At 41.4% G+C, this 17,352-nt stretch overlaps 1 protein-coding gene across 1 annotated transcript in view; it reads left to right on the plus strand.

Moving 5' to 3' along the window:
• Window positions 1–14,750, plus strand: part of LOC128885616 (protein suppressor 2 of zeste-like) — a 20,701-nt gene extending 5,951 nt beyond the window's left edge. The window contains exons 2-6 of the mRNA XM_054139720.1: window positions 5,978–6,129; window positions 6,210–6,300; window positions 6,720–6,823; window positions 6,907–7,313; window positions 8,254–14,750. Of these exons, the coding sequence (XP_053995695.1) occupies window positions 6,015–6,129; window positions 6,210–6,300; window positions 6,720–6,823; window positions 6,907–7,313; window positions 8,254–11,748 (4,212 nt within the window). The 5' untranslated portion in view covers window positions 5,978–6,014 and the 3' untranslated portion in view covers window positions 11,749–14,750. The remainder of the gene's footprint in view (window positions 1–5,977; window positions 6,130–6,209; window positions 6,301–6,719; window positions 6,824–6,906; window positions 7,314–8,253) is intronic.
• The last annotated feature ends 2,602 nt before the right edge of the window (window positions 14,751–17,352 follow it).

Here is a 17,352-nt window from a genome sequence, read left to right on the forward strand (position 1 = left end):
GTATGTATACCTTTTGTCTGGGTTAAAAAATGGGTTGTTTTTAGTTAATACATGGCGTGCCTTATCAACGCGTTAACTATTGCCTATTTCGGAATGTACGAATGAAGTTACGATATTACAAAGCGGAAAGTAGAAAAAAATATTTTTATTTCCATTTCGTTTGGTTTAAAATTTTGTCTGGGTTAAAAAATGGGTTGTTTTTAGTTAGTACATGGCGTGCCTCACCAACGCGTTTACTATTACCTACTTCGGAATGTACGAATGAAGTTGCCAAACACATTGGCAAACTTCAGATTTATTCGAAGCCTAGGGTTTGGCCCATGTCCTGGTTTGTATTTACTCGTCTACTCGTAGGCTCGCGGGTTGTTATTGCTCGGGTGCAGCACGTGTCAGCGATGCAGGAACGCGCCTAAATAAAGGCCCGCTCGCACCGATGGAACTCGTCGTCGCCAGAATCGGGAGGCGTAAATTTTTGGTTCTCCTCTGGAACGACTCGTGCATCAGGGACAGAATCGCCGTAGAGGTCCAATTATCTCGTTAGAAATTAACCGGACTATTTAGACCCCTGGCTCGGCACGCCTTAGGTATACATCGGGGCGTTCTGCGATGACTACTACTTCGTCTATTTATATCGAGCTTGGTCCGTGAGAAGCGAAATTCTCGAGCGGCATCGTAAGCGACGATGGCAGAGGGGCGGTTCGAATTGCTTTCGATCGAAGTCCAAACTTCCTCGACCGTTCGAACCTTTTAAAAGTGGCACCCTCCGAGGTGTGTCGACAGTTTCCGAGTTTCCAAGGTGGTTGCTCTTTGATATTTTCGGCGCTTTCGGACGCTCCGAAAACAGGGTATTAACCCTCTATCGCATGAATTTTATTGGTTTGTCCAGAAAGTTTGTACCAATTTTTGGTAGGTGGTATGGGAACAGGTCTGAATATGTCAGAAAGGTTAGAAATATATAACCTGTGTACATCTCTTAGTTCTTTCGATCATATATGTCCCAGTGTTACCGAGGAATAACAACGCACTGGCCTCCATGTAGACGGCTAAATACAAACGATCGTACGAGGAACAACGAAGTCTCTAGTGTTTAGTCCAGACTGGACCCAAGTCTGATAGTCCACCGAGATAAAGGAGGAGAAAATGCGTTCGCGATTCCGGGAATTTGCCCGAGAACACAGAGCTGCCTTTTCGCATCACATTCGCCGGAGATTTGGGGTTTGGTAACGAGAAATAGCGACGCTATCGGTTTAAAAAGCTGCAAAGAGTCTTCAACATTTGATTCAGCTTGATGTTTCGATCACCTTGTTGTTGCACCGCCGCGTTTTCTCCTTTGCCTGTTCTCTATATTCTTCAACTCGTGTTTCATAGAACCCCTCTAACCATTCAAATCTGGTTTCCAACCTTACGTGTGATACGATATTCTCAAAACCAGAAAATTTTTAGGGTGAATTCTACAAATTTTCAGATTTGCTAACAAAATATCGTTCCGAGTGCATTTTTATGTCACTCGTCAAGCTAAACCTTTTAACACGAAGAACATCTAATGAAAAAAGAAATATATATATAGCAACCACACGGGGCAATATCTGGAGAATAAGAACGATGTAGAACATCCCAGTGAAACATTAACAATTTGTTTCTAACGACCAAAGGTCGATTCAGACTATACGACACGAACCGCCAACGACACGACAAAACATTCAAACACGCGTTTTAATGGAACTATTCACACTATTCCCGTTGACGGAACGTTCAGGTCGGTGTCTGTTAAGTGTGAATAGTTCCATTAAAACGCGTGTTTTAATGTTTTGTCGTGTCGTATAGTCTGAATCGACCTTAAGGCCGATCGTACACGGACGCAACCGATCAGTTTCAAACCACTCCGAAACTAGTTTCACACGACCGTGGATCTAGGTAAAACAAAGATAGTGGAGTGGGTAAAACAAAGAGTGCAAACGGTTTGCGACACTAATTTCAAATCGGTTGCGTCGCGTGCGATCGGTCTAAAGAAACGAGTATTCCGGCGTTATCCCGCTGGAAAGCAACGCCTCATCTGTTCAACGTAGTCTTTCTGAGATGATCGTATTCTGTTCCGTGCTTCGATCGAGGATAATCGAGATTCTACCGCACTTAAGCGTTTTTCGCGTTCGTAGTGTCCGATGATCGCCCGGGGTCCTGCCGAACGTATCAAAAAACGCAAACGAACAGCGGGCTCGCGCTCGTTTTTCGGCAACGATACCGAGCTTCGAGAGGGAACTTTATCGCGGCTCTCTCTGCGAAATGCCGCGATATTCGATCAATACTAGCAGGTATTCGACGGTACACGGGTACGTCCACAACGCGTCTGGTTCGCGTAGCAAGGGCTGCTGCTGTTTGGCGGTTTCACCGCGCGCGCCAGGCGAGTGGAAAAACGGAAAGGACAATTCTCGTGCGGGGAGACCGAGGATAAAACGCACCCGTATATACCTACCGGGTGGATGGCACCCGATGGTGGGGGGGACAGAGAGCTAGGCAACGGGATTCTAGCTACCTGAGAAACCTTCGGGAAAGTGGGCTAAACACCGTGACACGGCCTAACCGTTTCTTATGTCGTGCGATTTGTCTGCGAATCGTGCGAATTATCGTCCCGCATCTCGTTATCGATGGACGCGAACGGGACGATTACTCTTGTCGGTGATAACTCTTGCTTAACGCCAGATCTACCGCGACCAGTCGAACGATCGTTTTCAAATACAAAAAAAAAAATAGCTATTTATGTAAGTTGCGAAATTAACAAGAAAAAGACAATTAATCGATAGAAATATCGAAGCAATAAGTATTCGCACAACTGTTTAATTTTTAAAACTTCGTTAAAAAAAAAAGAAGATTTACATTAATTTACAAGTATGTAATACTTCCTTCGTGGGATTCCCTTTTGATTTTATAATTATCGCAACTCTTCTAAGCGTTAAATTAACACGTTGGTCGCCACGTCACCCATATAAGGGTGACAGAGCTTTTTATTAAGGAATTAAAAGGATCGATTTCGAAGTCATATTATCGATAAAAATGAATCTGAATAGACTTTGTGAGTATGATGAGATTAGAAAAATAACTACCATGACAAATGCTAGGTTACGCACTTTCCAATTGTCTCGAAACGTAATTTTAACCACGTAGAGATTTTCACGAGTATCAGCTTGGCGATCAACGTGTTAACTAAATTATTAGTTATTCGAAGTGGGATCTTCTTCAATTCCTCTATTAGAGCGATTTTTAAAAGTACTTTCCTGGAAATTTGATGTTTCCTAATTGGTACGGAGCAATAAACTAACGTGTTTACGTTACAAACTCTACTGTAAATGGTTCGTCATAAGAATCGTACAAATGCTTCTTGCTTCTATACTTTTATTCAATTTTTCGTATTTTCTTGTTAATTTCGCAAATTATATTAACTAGTAAATATTGTTTGGACTATATCTATCTTAGAGACTTCCGAGAATATGTAAGATATCATTGATTATAAAAAAAAGAAGTTAAGAAACTACAATCGCACACAAAAGCTTTTTGGGAAATTGATCGATGTACGAATACATTCTACACCCACTGTACAATTGTATCATGTGTTCAATTTGATATCACGTGAAATATTTATTTTTGCTAAATGCTATGTACTAAATCTATATATGGACCGTTTATTTTGAAAATGGTGTAAGTACATTTTCTCTTGTTTCGAGAAAATTAAAGGTTAACAATATCTGTTAATTAAAAAATGTAGGCAAATTATACGAAGTCTGGCAATGTTTCTACTGTTTTATCAACATGTAATTTGGTTATATATCGGATATATTGGTTATATATTTTGATATATATTTATTGAATTATATAAATACCATTTTGTTCCACGACTTTTCCACCTTTTAAGGGATGCACCCATGTTAATTGTTTTCAACCATTCCAATATAAACAGACGCGTACCACCTATCAAAAATCGCCACGGACTTTCCAGACAACCCAATAAATTAGCTTTAGGCGTATTTTACTAAACTGACGTATACTTACGGGCTGCAAATGGATTTACACCACTTTCAAAATAAACGGTCCACATATACGTAAGAATGAAAGCCGTGACGTATCAACGCCCAGGCTTAATTCTTGAACCTAGAAAGCTGAAATTTTGCACAGAGATTTCCTTTATGATGCATACAAGGATATTTCGAAATTCAACTTCTAAGGAGGTAAAAAGGGGTTGCAACGTTAGTATTCCACGCGGGCGAAACCGCGGACCACAGCTATTAGGGATGGCGTGAAAAATCACTAACAATGATTTTTCACGGTGATCAGACAATCACGATCGCAGTCGTGATTAAACTTCGATCGTGACCGTGATCCGAAAGATGGCGTTTCAGAAGCGGTTCACGTTCATTATTATTGTTAATGTATCACCGTCTTCCCTTAGCGGAAATTCAAGAAACTACAAATGAGTCAAATTATTATTGTTAATTACAATTACTTACAATTATTCATTATTATTGTTAATGCATCACTGTCTTCCCTTAGCGGAAATTCAAGAAACTACAAATGAGTCAAATTATTATTGTTAATTACAATTACTTACAATTATTCATTATTATTGTTAATGTATCACTGTCTTCCCTTAGCGGAAATTCAAGAAACTACAAATGAGTCAAATTATTATTGTTAATTACAATTACTTACAATTAATTACAATTATTATTGTTAATGTATCACTGTCTTCCCTTAGCGGAAATTCAAGAAACTACAAATGAGTCAAATTGAAATTGTATGAAAATTATATTAACATTGCTTTTAGACCATATTATGATACATATATAACCTAAGAACAATATAATTCGTGAAAAGTGAAAAGAATGTTCTGTACCAATCAGAAGCGATCACGAAGAATCACGAATGACTGTGAAAAATCATCGCGATTGAGAAAGAACGTGATTGAACCACGAGTGATTCAAAAGTAGCATTTCACGCCATCTCTAACAGCTATCGGAGATATCGATTAAAACATCTGAGTTACGGAGAACAAAAGACAGTCACCTACTGATTCACGAAGGAACACGCGATCGAATGCGAACGACATAAAATAAATAGTACTCCGCTCGGGTGAAACCGCGAGGCACCGGTAATGCTATATAATATTTAAATACTTCGTTCGTTTATGTATCCGCTCCGTTTCGAAATAATTGCTTGCACCAACCGTCCATTCTCACGATCAATTATTTAATCTTCTTGTCTCAATTTCTTCTCAACTTGTTTTTAATTGTGCGCGCAACAGTTCTTCGCTATTTACACACTTTATTCCTTCCTGTCTAATTCATCCCGTAATTTCTCAATTGGAGATCAGGCGATTGCGGGAGCCACTTCATTATTTGCTGTTCCTGATTGTCTTCTAATTCTTTCAAATCACGCTTTAGCGCTAGGCATAAAAATGAAATCATTTCTAATAATCCTTCGTCCTGATGGAATAGCATTCTCTCTCAACCAGTCGGTTGTTCAAATATTGGATGAAAAAGATGCGTTTATTTGATAAAATTGCAAATTTGCAAGTGTCCGGAAACTTACGAACTATAATATATACGTTCATCGCAGTAACAGATTTAATTCCTACATTTAATTTGCTGCAATCTCGCAAGCAAGTTTTATCGACGAACACGATGACTCGGTCACTTGAGCAACCGAAATGCTGAATTGAATTTGAATTAAGACGACTCAGACAGTAAACACTTTCAATCCGAACAAGATACGTCAGTTTATGTAAGCTAGATAAGAAACGACGGTTGCATACGGAACGATCGAACGGCAGAAAAATGATTCTAAAGTGCAATTTACTTTGTCACACAAAGGATCTCCTTTCTCGATTCTTCTTCTATAAACCGAAAACGTCGGCCGGCGCCGAGAACGTTTTTTCGCGTTGCGGTTTTCCGGATGGTGGGATTACATCGAACCGCGTTTCTGATTACAGGTACCACCACGGACAGTTCCGTTTCGCAATAAGAAAGATGTCTGGGACGGGTAAGAGGACTTACCTTCGCGAGGTAAATCCCTATCTCATTTGTCCGTTGTGCAGAGGGTACCTCATAGACGCGACCACCGTCGTCGAGTGTTTGCATTCGTGTAAGTGAATTGGATTTCCTATGCGCGTTATGCACCTCGAGATCGTGAACGATAACCCTAATTTTAATTTCGCTGCTCAGTTTGCAGAAGCTGTATTTTGAAACACCTCAACGCGGAAGCTCATTGCCCGTCTTGCAAGCATGTTCTCAACAAAGCCAAACCGAATATCAAGTAAGTCTTGAATTTAAGATATACTAGTCAGTCTACAGTGTAGACTCTACGCAAAAAGAAATGGAACGTTTTCGACCTCTACAGTTCCTTTACGATATACCTCTTATAATTAGTATCAGAGGAGCTTTCGTACTTATGCTATTATCATTTTGAAACGTTCAATTTTCCAATCTCCTTTAACCCTTAAATGCCCTAAGTTTCAATGTATCTATGTTAACATTGCGTAATGTTCTTTCGAATAAAGGTTAAAAAAAATAAACGTCAACTTTAAAAATTGTTCAAATAATAAATACATCGATATTCTCTTAAATTTCATTTGGAAAATCAGGCTTCTAAGGGTTAAACTATCACTGTTTTCATTTAAAGTCACTTAAAGCTTCGACATTAAGAAAATACCCTGACCAATGGTTATTTTTCAGAGCGGACAAAGCGTTGCAAGACATCGTGTACAAATTGGTTCCCGGATTGTACCATAAAGAGATGCGCAAGAGAAGAGAGTTCTACAAGAAGCATCCGGAGCACGGTAAGGCTTTAGATCCTTTCTCTGTAACAGAAACGCGTGTGTTTTTCATATGAATTCATCTAACAGAGGAATGCACATTTCAGCCGACTTCGCGACCCCCGAGCAACGCGGGGAAGACGTGAGCGGAAGGTTAATCTTCGCCCCAGAAGACGCGGTCAGCTTAAGTTTAGAGTACCTACCACCTGGAGCGGATCCGCAGACCATGCTGCTTAGCAATATGGACGAGGTCAACAATTTGAACGGATCCAACAGCCAAACTAATATCAATAATAATATCAACAATAACAGCATCCATAACACGAATTCAACGAATAACAGGCGGTACCTTCAGTGTCCGGCTCTGGTGACCATAGCGCATTTAAAGAAATTCTTAGCTTTGAAGTACAGCGTCGACATGACGAGATATACCATTGAAATTTGCCACCGACGTGCCCCGCTTCCGGAACACTGGACACTCATGGACGTCGCCTATATTTACGCGTGGAAAAGGGTATGGCAATCTCCGACTATTTTAAACCAGCGATTTCCAAACTATTCGAAAGGCGGTCCCCTCCGAAACAGAAACGTTTCCGTACCCCAGATTTACTTCAATCGATTCAAAATTACGTTGTTCTTATTGATTTCGTTCCATTGAACTGCAGTATAAATTATTCTACGTTAAGATATGTCAAGAGCCAACTAGTATCTTTTTCAATGCCAAAATAAGTCAAATATAAAATATATTTGTAAGGATGTAATAGTCAAATAAAACGCTAGCAGAAATAAATAAATTATGCGACAGAGAGAACAAACTTAAGTCCCAGTAACATAGTTGTTATAACTTTGTTGAACTAACATTGAAGAAAGAGGATATTTATTAAATCAAATAAATAGTAAATATACATACAACCTCTTCAAGGTTACTTGCATTGTAAAGCGGAGTTAATCGCTACATTTGTGAATAAATATTTATAATTAAATTTCGCGTTAATGTAACAGGATAACATCGCCCCGTGGGTAATAGATGTCATGGGTTCATATTAGAGCTTTTGTTGTGTTTATGCAAAAGAATTTACAGACGTATAAGTGTATCAGGTAGACTGGAAAGTAATGTCGTTTCTTTTACATTAAATTCAAACAGATTTTTAATAAATTTCTATTTTTAATCAGTTATGCCATCGTTATCAACAGCCTTTTGTCATCTATTGTGCAAATTTTCAATGCCAGATTGATAAAAATCAACGACTTGAGTGATAAACAAGTATTTAAAAACGACGTTACCTTCCAGTTCACCTAATATATACAATTTATCCACATTTTTCTGCATTCAATATTTTCATTCGTTGGTTTATAAGGTGCTCTTTTCCTCCCGATCGCCTTCTCTATTTCGGAAAACACTGTTCTGCGAATATTGGCTTCGCCTCTGTAACATTTCACAATTGTGCTTTCAGAATGCTCCGATGCGATTTTTCTACCGAGTAGCGTTGGAAGAGCAGACGTTGGAAGCGCCTCCGCATGACAGGCCTTCCACGCCCGGTCTCGGTGCAAGTTTACCTCCGGTTGACGCTGCCGTCACTACAAGAAACACCATCAACGTAGACAGTCTCGAGAACAACGTGGAATCGAAGACGGAAGTCGGATCTGGGAGCAACCGTGACGAGAAACAAACGTTGGACAATCAAAGCCATGTTTCGAACGAACAGCATACGGCGGAAGTCAAGAAAATCGACACGAAAGCCGACGAGCAAGCGGAGAAACCTGCAAGTAGCGTTGCAACGTCGAGGACCGCGAATTCGACGACGGTTTCGGCTTCTTCAACGAATACGACGACAACGACGACGGCAACGACGACGACGGTCACGGGGTCGCCTACCTCGAACAACGAGACGACCAAGCAAATCAAAACGCCCATTAAGATACTGAAGAATCCAGACGGAAGGTACGAGGTCTTAAGAAGTCCAGCGGTCAGCTGGAACTCGAAGGAACAGAGCGTCCCAAGCACGGAAACCAAGTCCTCCAATCCCGAGTTCAGCGTGGTTAGCATAGGTAGCGGACAGAACTCGAACGGAGTCAAGATAACGCTGAAACAGTGCACGCCAACCAACGTGAGTCCAAACAAGCCCAAGGTTATCAGCAATGTATTACTGCACTGCGGTGGTCAAATGGAGCAGAGAGATTCCCCTAACAAGTTAGTCGTTCAACAAATTCAAAGAAACAGGGAGAAACAGTCGGCGGACAAGCAAGAGAAACAAAGACGCAGAGTTACCTTCGTGGAACGGTCCAGTTCTGAGAAAATCGCGAGTACCCCGTTGAAAATAGCGCCGAAGAAACCAGGCGAACAGCAGGAGAAGAAACAATTTCTTCAAGGCTTTCAGTTAACCGCCAAAGAGACGAGTCTCGACATACCATCGGAACCGAATTCTAAAGGGAAAGAGGCTAGTCGTAAGCCCGGTAGCGAATCGAGCGGTACGCAAAGCGATGGTAATGGTAACGCTGCGAAAAAGGAACAGGACGCTGTTTCGACCGAGACGTCAAGCAACGCGGAAGCGCAGAAGAAGAACAACGTCGAGAATGTCGGTGTAAACGCAAGCGGAAACACGGTCAACGCGAGTAAACGTGTTACTGCCGCGAGTGGAATTAGCGGGAACGCTCGAGTGAACGCGAACAAACAGTGCAGTGACGTGGACGCGCGTGCGTTCGGTTACGCAAAGAGTGCGAATGCCACCACTGTGAACATCAACACGTCCAGCAATCCTGCAAAGGTCGATGTGTACACTTTCTCCAACGATCCTCCGATACTCCCAGCGGGAGCGGTGAAGAGAAAGTGCCCGCCAGGGCTACCGATTTTTGATATCAAGCGAAAAAGGCAGCATCAGGTTCAAGCTCAAACCGCGAAGAAACAGACTTCCGCTGCTGTAGCTCCTGCTCCTCCTTCTTCTTCGCCAGTTCCTGCGCAAACCAATGCCAAGTCCCCGAGAAAGCTGCCCACCGAGCACGTTATTCCCGCGAAGAGATCTGCGAACGCGCTGGGAGAACCTGGCCCCAGTCGAACCCACGCAACGCAAGCTTCGAAATCGTCGTCGAGTCCGATGCTTTCGAACGACACGAGAAATATTTTGGACGGTTGCGGACTTAATATCCCCGCGAGCCTCAGTATAACTCTAACGGCGCCAAAGTCACCCGGTAGCAGCGCCGGATTCGTCGAGCCTATCGCCTCCAAAGACAACAGAAAGAATACCTTGGGAAAGGTGAGTCCCAGCATCACTCTGAACGACAGATCCGTCGATCCACGGGTACTGAAAGCTCTGAAGGCTGGACAGATAAGAATGCCAGCACCGCCTAAGCCGAGACAGACCAAACAAACGGAACGCGAGATGGTTGCTCCGCAACGACAGTCGACACCTACCAAACGGAAACGAGATCAGGATTCGCGGGACATCTTGGACCTCAGCGGCGGAAAGAAGGTAGACATGCATCCGTTGAGGATACCGCAGCCGGTGTCCAAGTTGAAGCCCAAACCGCCGGTTCGAGATAACATGTCGAACATTCCGGATCAGGGACAAGTAGTGACACTGATGGGTGGCCACAGGTACTATCGAGCACCTCCCGGTTCTCTGACCCCGGCTGCGCATCGAGTCAACGACTGCCCGATTCCTACGCCGACGCGTGCTCCGGTCTACGCTCCTGGACTCTCCAGCCCGATGAGCACCAGTCGAGCGAACACGAATCTGTCGTCCGTTTTCCCCAGTTTGCAGAGTCTCTACGTCCTCAGTCAAGCGCCGAATCTTCAACAGTTCCAAATGGACGCGAGGTTGAGGCTGCCGCGCGGACCCGATTCGAATTCCTCAGGTATCTCGAACCCTGACAACCGCTCTATTAACTGCAACGTACCACCAGGAAAGAGTCACCTAGCCGCTCAATGCGCGCCAGTGAAGCCTGCCAGGTCGTCGGTCGCTCCTTTGGCGGTTCCAATCGGTAAACACCAGCAACCGAGCGAAAGATCAACCCCAGCGTGTGTGAACAGATCCCTCGCGAACGAGATAAACAAGGCGAACGCGTTTCGAAACAACGAGACTCCCAATTCCACCGACACTGGCCAACAATTGTCCGTCCAAACCAAGTATTCACCGGTCGCAGAAAGCAACAATCGATACTCGCCGCGAAGCAGTGCCAATAATAATGTCAACAACGGAGATAAACCGGCATCTACCGAGGCACCGCGCGAATCGAATCCGCAAACGAGCAACGATTCTAGCAAAGAGCCGGACAATTCGACGCGTCAGACTCCTCAACGCGAAGCGGCCAGCCCGAGAGTGTCGTCCACGGCGTCTCCGTCGCCACCTCCTGGGGACACTACAACCAGCGCGAATAACGAGAATGCCGCTAGTCGTAGCAGCGAGAGCGTGAACGCTGCTTCCAACGGAATAGACGACACGCCTGCTCCAAGTCCTGCAAAGAACAACACAACCGCCGAAGTGTCGAGTAGTAAATCACCTGCCAGCCCGGACTCCAGCTCGGTGACGATCGAAAGTCCTTCCAGCAAACGGTGCTCCGCGGTGGAACAAGGATCCCCGTCCCCGTCGGACGGGTCCAAGTCTTCCGAAATTTCGACCAAGGTCCCAAACGACGCGGTCGAGGTCACGACGAACGATATCGAGACGAAATCCGACGTCAAGACAACATCCGACGACAAACAGCTCACCTCGGAAATGTTTCAGAAGAGGCTGCTGGCCGCGTTCCCCTCCAACGAGTGGGCGAACAATCCCATCGCAGCTGAACACCTAGGCAATTTTTTGAAAAGCTTGAACGCGTCGATGAAATCAGAGACGAAGCTGGACGGTGTCGCGCCGGAGAAGGTCGAATCTCCGCAGCCGTGCAGCGAGGCGACGCTTGCGAACAACGAGGCCACGTCCAAGCCACCCGCGGACGTCGTCGAACAATCTTAACCACACGAACTGCTCTACACGCGAACGAGATGCTTCGTCCTTGAGCAAACACGTAAAAGCTACATCACTGCCAATGTAACGTTATCGAATGATTTAGCGTGGATGTGTAACGATTTTTATCGTCTATTTAGAACGCTTTAAAACATTGTACAGTGCGGTTCTAGAATCTAGGGCGAATTGTAGATTATTCTCGAACGTAGGTACGAAAGGTTGATGCAGTGCTTTTGAAAGTGTTACCGATGATAGAATGGTGTACGTAGTGGAATACGCTTACACGGTTGTTTCTTAAACGGAACCAGGCAACTTTTAGATAAATCAATTCTTCTCATCGTTGTGTATGTACAAATGTTATACTTTATCTTTGTATTCAAACCGTACCAGATTGAGTCGGTTTGGAATGGGTTCAATATATTTATCAAGTGCAATAGAAATGGACAAAATGCTGCATCGAATATTATAAACATGCTTTTATGAACGAAAAAGATAGCTGAAGACGAAGTGTATTTAAGATAGTATTTGGAATATTGATATTTTGTTTTTAAAATCGCTTCAGCAACAGAAGTTTTTAGTGACTATTACTGATTGCAAATTGCAAATTAACAATTTTAGGTCTAGTCGTTATAATATACATTGTTGAATGTGTTAAATTTGGTCAAATGAATTAATCCGTTTGAGAAACTGGACAGCTTTTTTGCAGCTCGCTACTTCGTTTAGGTTAATCTTAAAATTATCACTTGAGTTTACTTTGATCCTTTCATTTTGAAATATGTTAGAGTCCATTAGAATATGATAAATAGAATTTGGAGCTTTGAATGATGAAATCGATTTCAAGAGTTTTAAACAGTCTTTTACTTATCTCAGAAACATATCCAATAGTTATACGCTAGTACTTTCATATACACTATGGCGAGAAGAATCAATTCATGTAAAAAAAGAAGCATGGTTCCATTTAAAAAGTAAATGAATGCGTACATCGCACTTGCACTGTTGCTCTAAAAAGAAGAGGCAAAATTAGTCCTGTATCGATTGTTGAATCTTCGTTAAGAAAATAGCTCCAACTTGTTCTAGTTTCTAGAGTCACCCTGTATACAAGGTGTTCCGTGACGTACGGCACGACCAAGCAGAGGTAATTCAATCACAGTGTTATTATAGATAAAGCTAGGGAGACGTAAGCCTGCCTATAAGTGGAAATGTCCTACCGTTAGAAAGAGAACAAAAAACAGGGTACCGTATCTATTTCTGTACTTTTATTACTGTGTATGTAAAATGTATATGTCATTAGTAGACTGCGGATCTTTATGCATTTATAGGAAATTTGAATGTGCAAGAAAGTATAAAATGCAAACAATATGCAAGAATATAAGAAAGATTGAAAGTAAAGTTCATGTTACAATATTTGCAGAGTAAAATAAATTCGCGAAGATTTTATTTTGCATCAAGATCCGCAGTCTAGTCGTTAGTAAAAGTATAAACGGTAACCATTCATGATTAACATGAAAACGATATAAAAATGCGCTGGTAGATAGAGATGAGTAGGGTACCGCGGTTTTCTTTCTCTGTTTAGCTATTGAACGGTCGGAACGCTCCTTTACTCTATCTATAATATCTCTATGAACTCAACACGCGAAAAGAAATCGATGCGTTTATTTTATAAAAGATCAGTGCCTCCTCGTCGGTTACACCATCAACTACGGAACACCCTGTGTAGTCTAATGATAAGATGTACGCGCGCCGCGAAATACAGGGAGACAAAACAGCGACGACGCTGGAAATTTTATTTTTTCAAATTTTTTAAAGACAGACGCATCCTTCGAGAAGTTTGAACCTGCGCATAGTTGCTTCGACGAGTTACCAACGTTCCAAGACACGCTCGATTTTGCAAAAATAAAAGAAAAAGAGGAGAAAAAGAACAATGAAATAATACTTGGCAGAACTTTCATAAATGTCGAACGTGATATTCGATACGCGAAGACTATTACGGAAATAATTGTTTCGTACGATTCTGTTACTTGTCGCGCGATAACTGTTCCTACCTCGGTCCACTGTAACTATGCGAAAACGGAATGTTTCTTAAAGTACCTCGCATTGTATTATAGCTGGGTTGGCTTCGAAAGGCCACTTGACTTCATTCCGTTTACAGTATTCGTCATCACGATTCGTTCGATCTTTCATTGACTGTCGCTCAAATACCATAATCGTGTACACAGGGTTGACGAAACAGCACAACGAAAATCTCGTAGCAGGTGCAAATTTTGTTTTTTCCAATCGTCTACGATTAACTTGTAACTCTTGTACGTAAGAAGAAACACAGGGACCGAAACCGAAGGAGAAATGACATTTAACAAATTCGCAGTCGATGATATAATTTACGTCATTTGTTAATCTATAGCTGATAGCCGTTGATTAAATCTATAGGTAGTTGCCACCGACATAACTGTACTTCATTCTTTTTTATAACGAGGCAGACAACTTTACGAGTCGAATTTATGGTTGCAGCAAGTGTCTAACGATAAATTAATTGCAAGTTTTTTTTTTTTATGTAATTATGTCGTTTATCTTTATAACGTAAAGATAAAGATAAATGGAATCATGTGAATGAAAGATAATTATACATAATGAGGGATGAGGAAGAGAAGGAAAAAGGAGACGAGCAACAAGAATATTAACTGAAAATGGAAAATTTCCATTTAGTTAGAACATTCAAAAACAATAGGAAATTTGTACATGTGTACAATACAAATCTATAACACACATGTGTGATTATTTAGCCCGAAACACAATTTGTTAAAACTTATAATTATGCTTTCAACTTTGTATTTTGATATAGCAACAACAAAAAATACAGTCATTTGTTTATCTAGTTTAAAGAATGTGTACTGCTCTCGGCTTTAAAAACTATTAGACATGGATATATCGACTTGGCTCGTATTATATTCTTCTTGCTTGAAATTATTGCATATAAAAATTTGTGTTCTTATAAATGTTATCTTCTTCTATTTTGATTTGTAATATTAAAATATCTTTTAGTTTCAATGAATAAGCTAAAAGAATGCTATTATAAAACAATTATATTAATTGTTATTCTTACCCTATCGACAGCCTTGCCGCAGCCAGCTATACATTTCTGAAAGGTCTGAATGACTATCAGTTTTCAATTGCGCGCTATGATCATCGGCTACGAAAGTGTTAAGAAAAGCTAGAATACAATTTTTTGTATAACGTATAGCAGATACCCTACGCTATTGTTAGTGCTTTATTTACATTTTGCGTTACGTTTTACTATTAGTTACTACTATGTATACGTTGTATGATAATTGTTATGTTATGCGACTGTATTATATTATATGTATTATTTCTTGATCTGTATATATTAATAATTATACTTAGTATGTCGTTCTTGCGAAATGTGAGCAAAATCCTATTACTTTGTAAGCTTGGGAACGTTTTTCGTTCAATGAATTTGATCAAGAATTTGTGTGAAAAAAAGGTAACATCTTCAAAATTTTTGGACGTAACCGCATCGAATGAATTGTCGCGATCTATGGATATTCATTTTGAATAACAGAGAGAACTGACATGTAACAACTGAAGGAATATATCATTATATACATAAACGGAAAATCGTATTGTGTTCTTTTTCTTAGTACCAATCTGAGTTGGACAAGATGTAACTGAAATATTGACTGATGAACATGACGTCAATACTTTGTGCAATAATTACTAATAATTATAAATTTTAATTAAACATCACGGTCTGACGGTCGGCATGGTCATGCTCCAAGGATCAGAACGTGATGGTTATCACCAGAGAGTCATTGTAATCGAGATCATTACAGAGTGATACTGGTTATCAGAGCATGATATGTGATCATCACATCGTGACCGTGATTATTGGAACGCGACCTTCACCCTCAAAACGTGACCGTAACCCTGACCATCAGAGATTGACCGAGACCTTGACCATTAGACCGTAACCGTGACCTTTATACCGTGACGTCACGATGATCGTCAGAGCGTGACAATCAAATCGTAGCCGTGACCATTACCATCGCTGTCTCTGTCGATCATCGCTACGCTCTGATTATCGTGGTCACATTCTGATTACGGTATGATGATCATCGTCACGGTCTGATAGTCAAGGTCATGGCCTGATCATCATGACGCCTAAAGGTCACGATCACGCTCTGATAATCACCATCACGCTTTGATGATTATCGTTACGCTGTAATAATCATTGTTACGCTTTAACGATAACTGTTACCGTCTGATGGTTAATTTCACGATCTGATGTGAATAGTTCCCACAATATCTCTAAGATGGCGCCACTGATATACTTTATTATATTTCTTTTTAAAGGAAGGTTTAATTTAAATAAAATAATGAAGTTACAAGAACATCTATGTCAACATCAATATGATGTCTACAAGACATCATATGTCACATTAATCATTTTTATGAATAGTTATTTAATGGAAAAATAATTATCGACCCTTTACTCAATCGCACCATCTAGCAGCAACAGTGAGAACTATTTTTACCATAAGCTTGGGCTTTCTGCCACCGATGGCGCTATTTCACGTTCCGTCCTTCTAACACAATCTAACATTTCCTTTACACTTCCAGACATTTCCTGACAGCTCCTAATACACACTGACAACTCCTACCACCCTCTAACACCTTAAAACACTCTCTATCGTCTCCAAACACCCCCTAACACTTCCCCCCCCCCCCTAATATCTCTTAGCAACTCCTAAAGGCTCCAGACAGTTCCCGTTATTTCTCTTCAATTTCTAGAATGTTTCCTATTAATTTTCCTTCTTTCCCTGACACATCTCTTCGCTGTTCATGATATCCGGATACAATAGGTAAGTTTCGAGATAGAATTAAAAATTATAATACCTTATCGATCAACACGTTCTGCTAATACAGGAGGTAAGTATCGATATTCAATTGAAAGTCATGCCAAATTCTTATTCTGGTATCAGGAGCACATGATGTGCGAAGAGGTGTCACGTTTGCGCCTACGGATAGGCAACCGGTCCGATATATCTGTCAGTACAGGTTGCCTAAGTCAAGGGGCTAATATCCAGTACATTTTGGAATGCTGGCCGATTTAGCAGTTTGGTATCAGGAGCACATGATGTGCAAAGAGGTGGCACGCTTGCGCCTACGGATAGGCAACCGATCGACATGTCTGTCAGTACAGGTTGCGTAAGTCAAGGGGTTAATTTTCAGTACATTTCGGAATTCTGGCCTATTTAGCATTTTGGCAAAGTCAACAATGTTGCAAATCGCCCCTCTTCAAAGTTCAACAATGTTGCAAATCGCCCCTCTTCAAAGTTCAACAATGTTGCAAATCCAACAATGTTGCAAATCTATCATTTCCAAACTTCAACAATGTTGCAAATCGCTTCTTTCCCAACTTCAACAATGTTGCGAATCGCTCCTCTCAAAATTGTGATGGGAGATGTCGGATTTTTACTCCTGGTATCAGGTGCACATGATATGCGAAGAGATGGCACGTTTGCGCCTACGGACAGGCAACCGGTCCGACATGTCTGTCAGTACAGGTTGCCTAAGTCAAGGGTCTAATTTTCGGTACAT

This window comes from Hylaeus anthracinus, unplaced genomic scaffold (assembly GCF_026225885.1).
Source record: "Hylaeus anthracinus isolate JK02 unplaced genomic scaffold, UHH_iyHylAnth1.0_haploid 11981, whole genome shotgun sequence".
Lineage (NCBI taxonomy): Eukaryota > Metazoa > Arthropoda > Insecta > Hymenoptera > Colletidae > Hylaeus > Hylaeus anthracinus.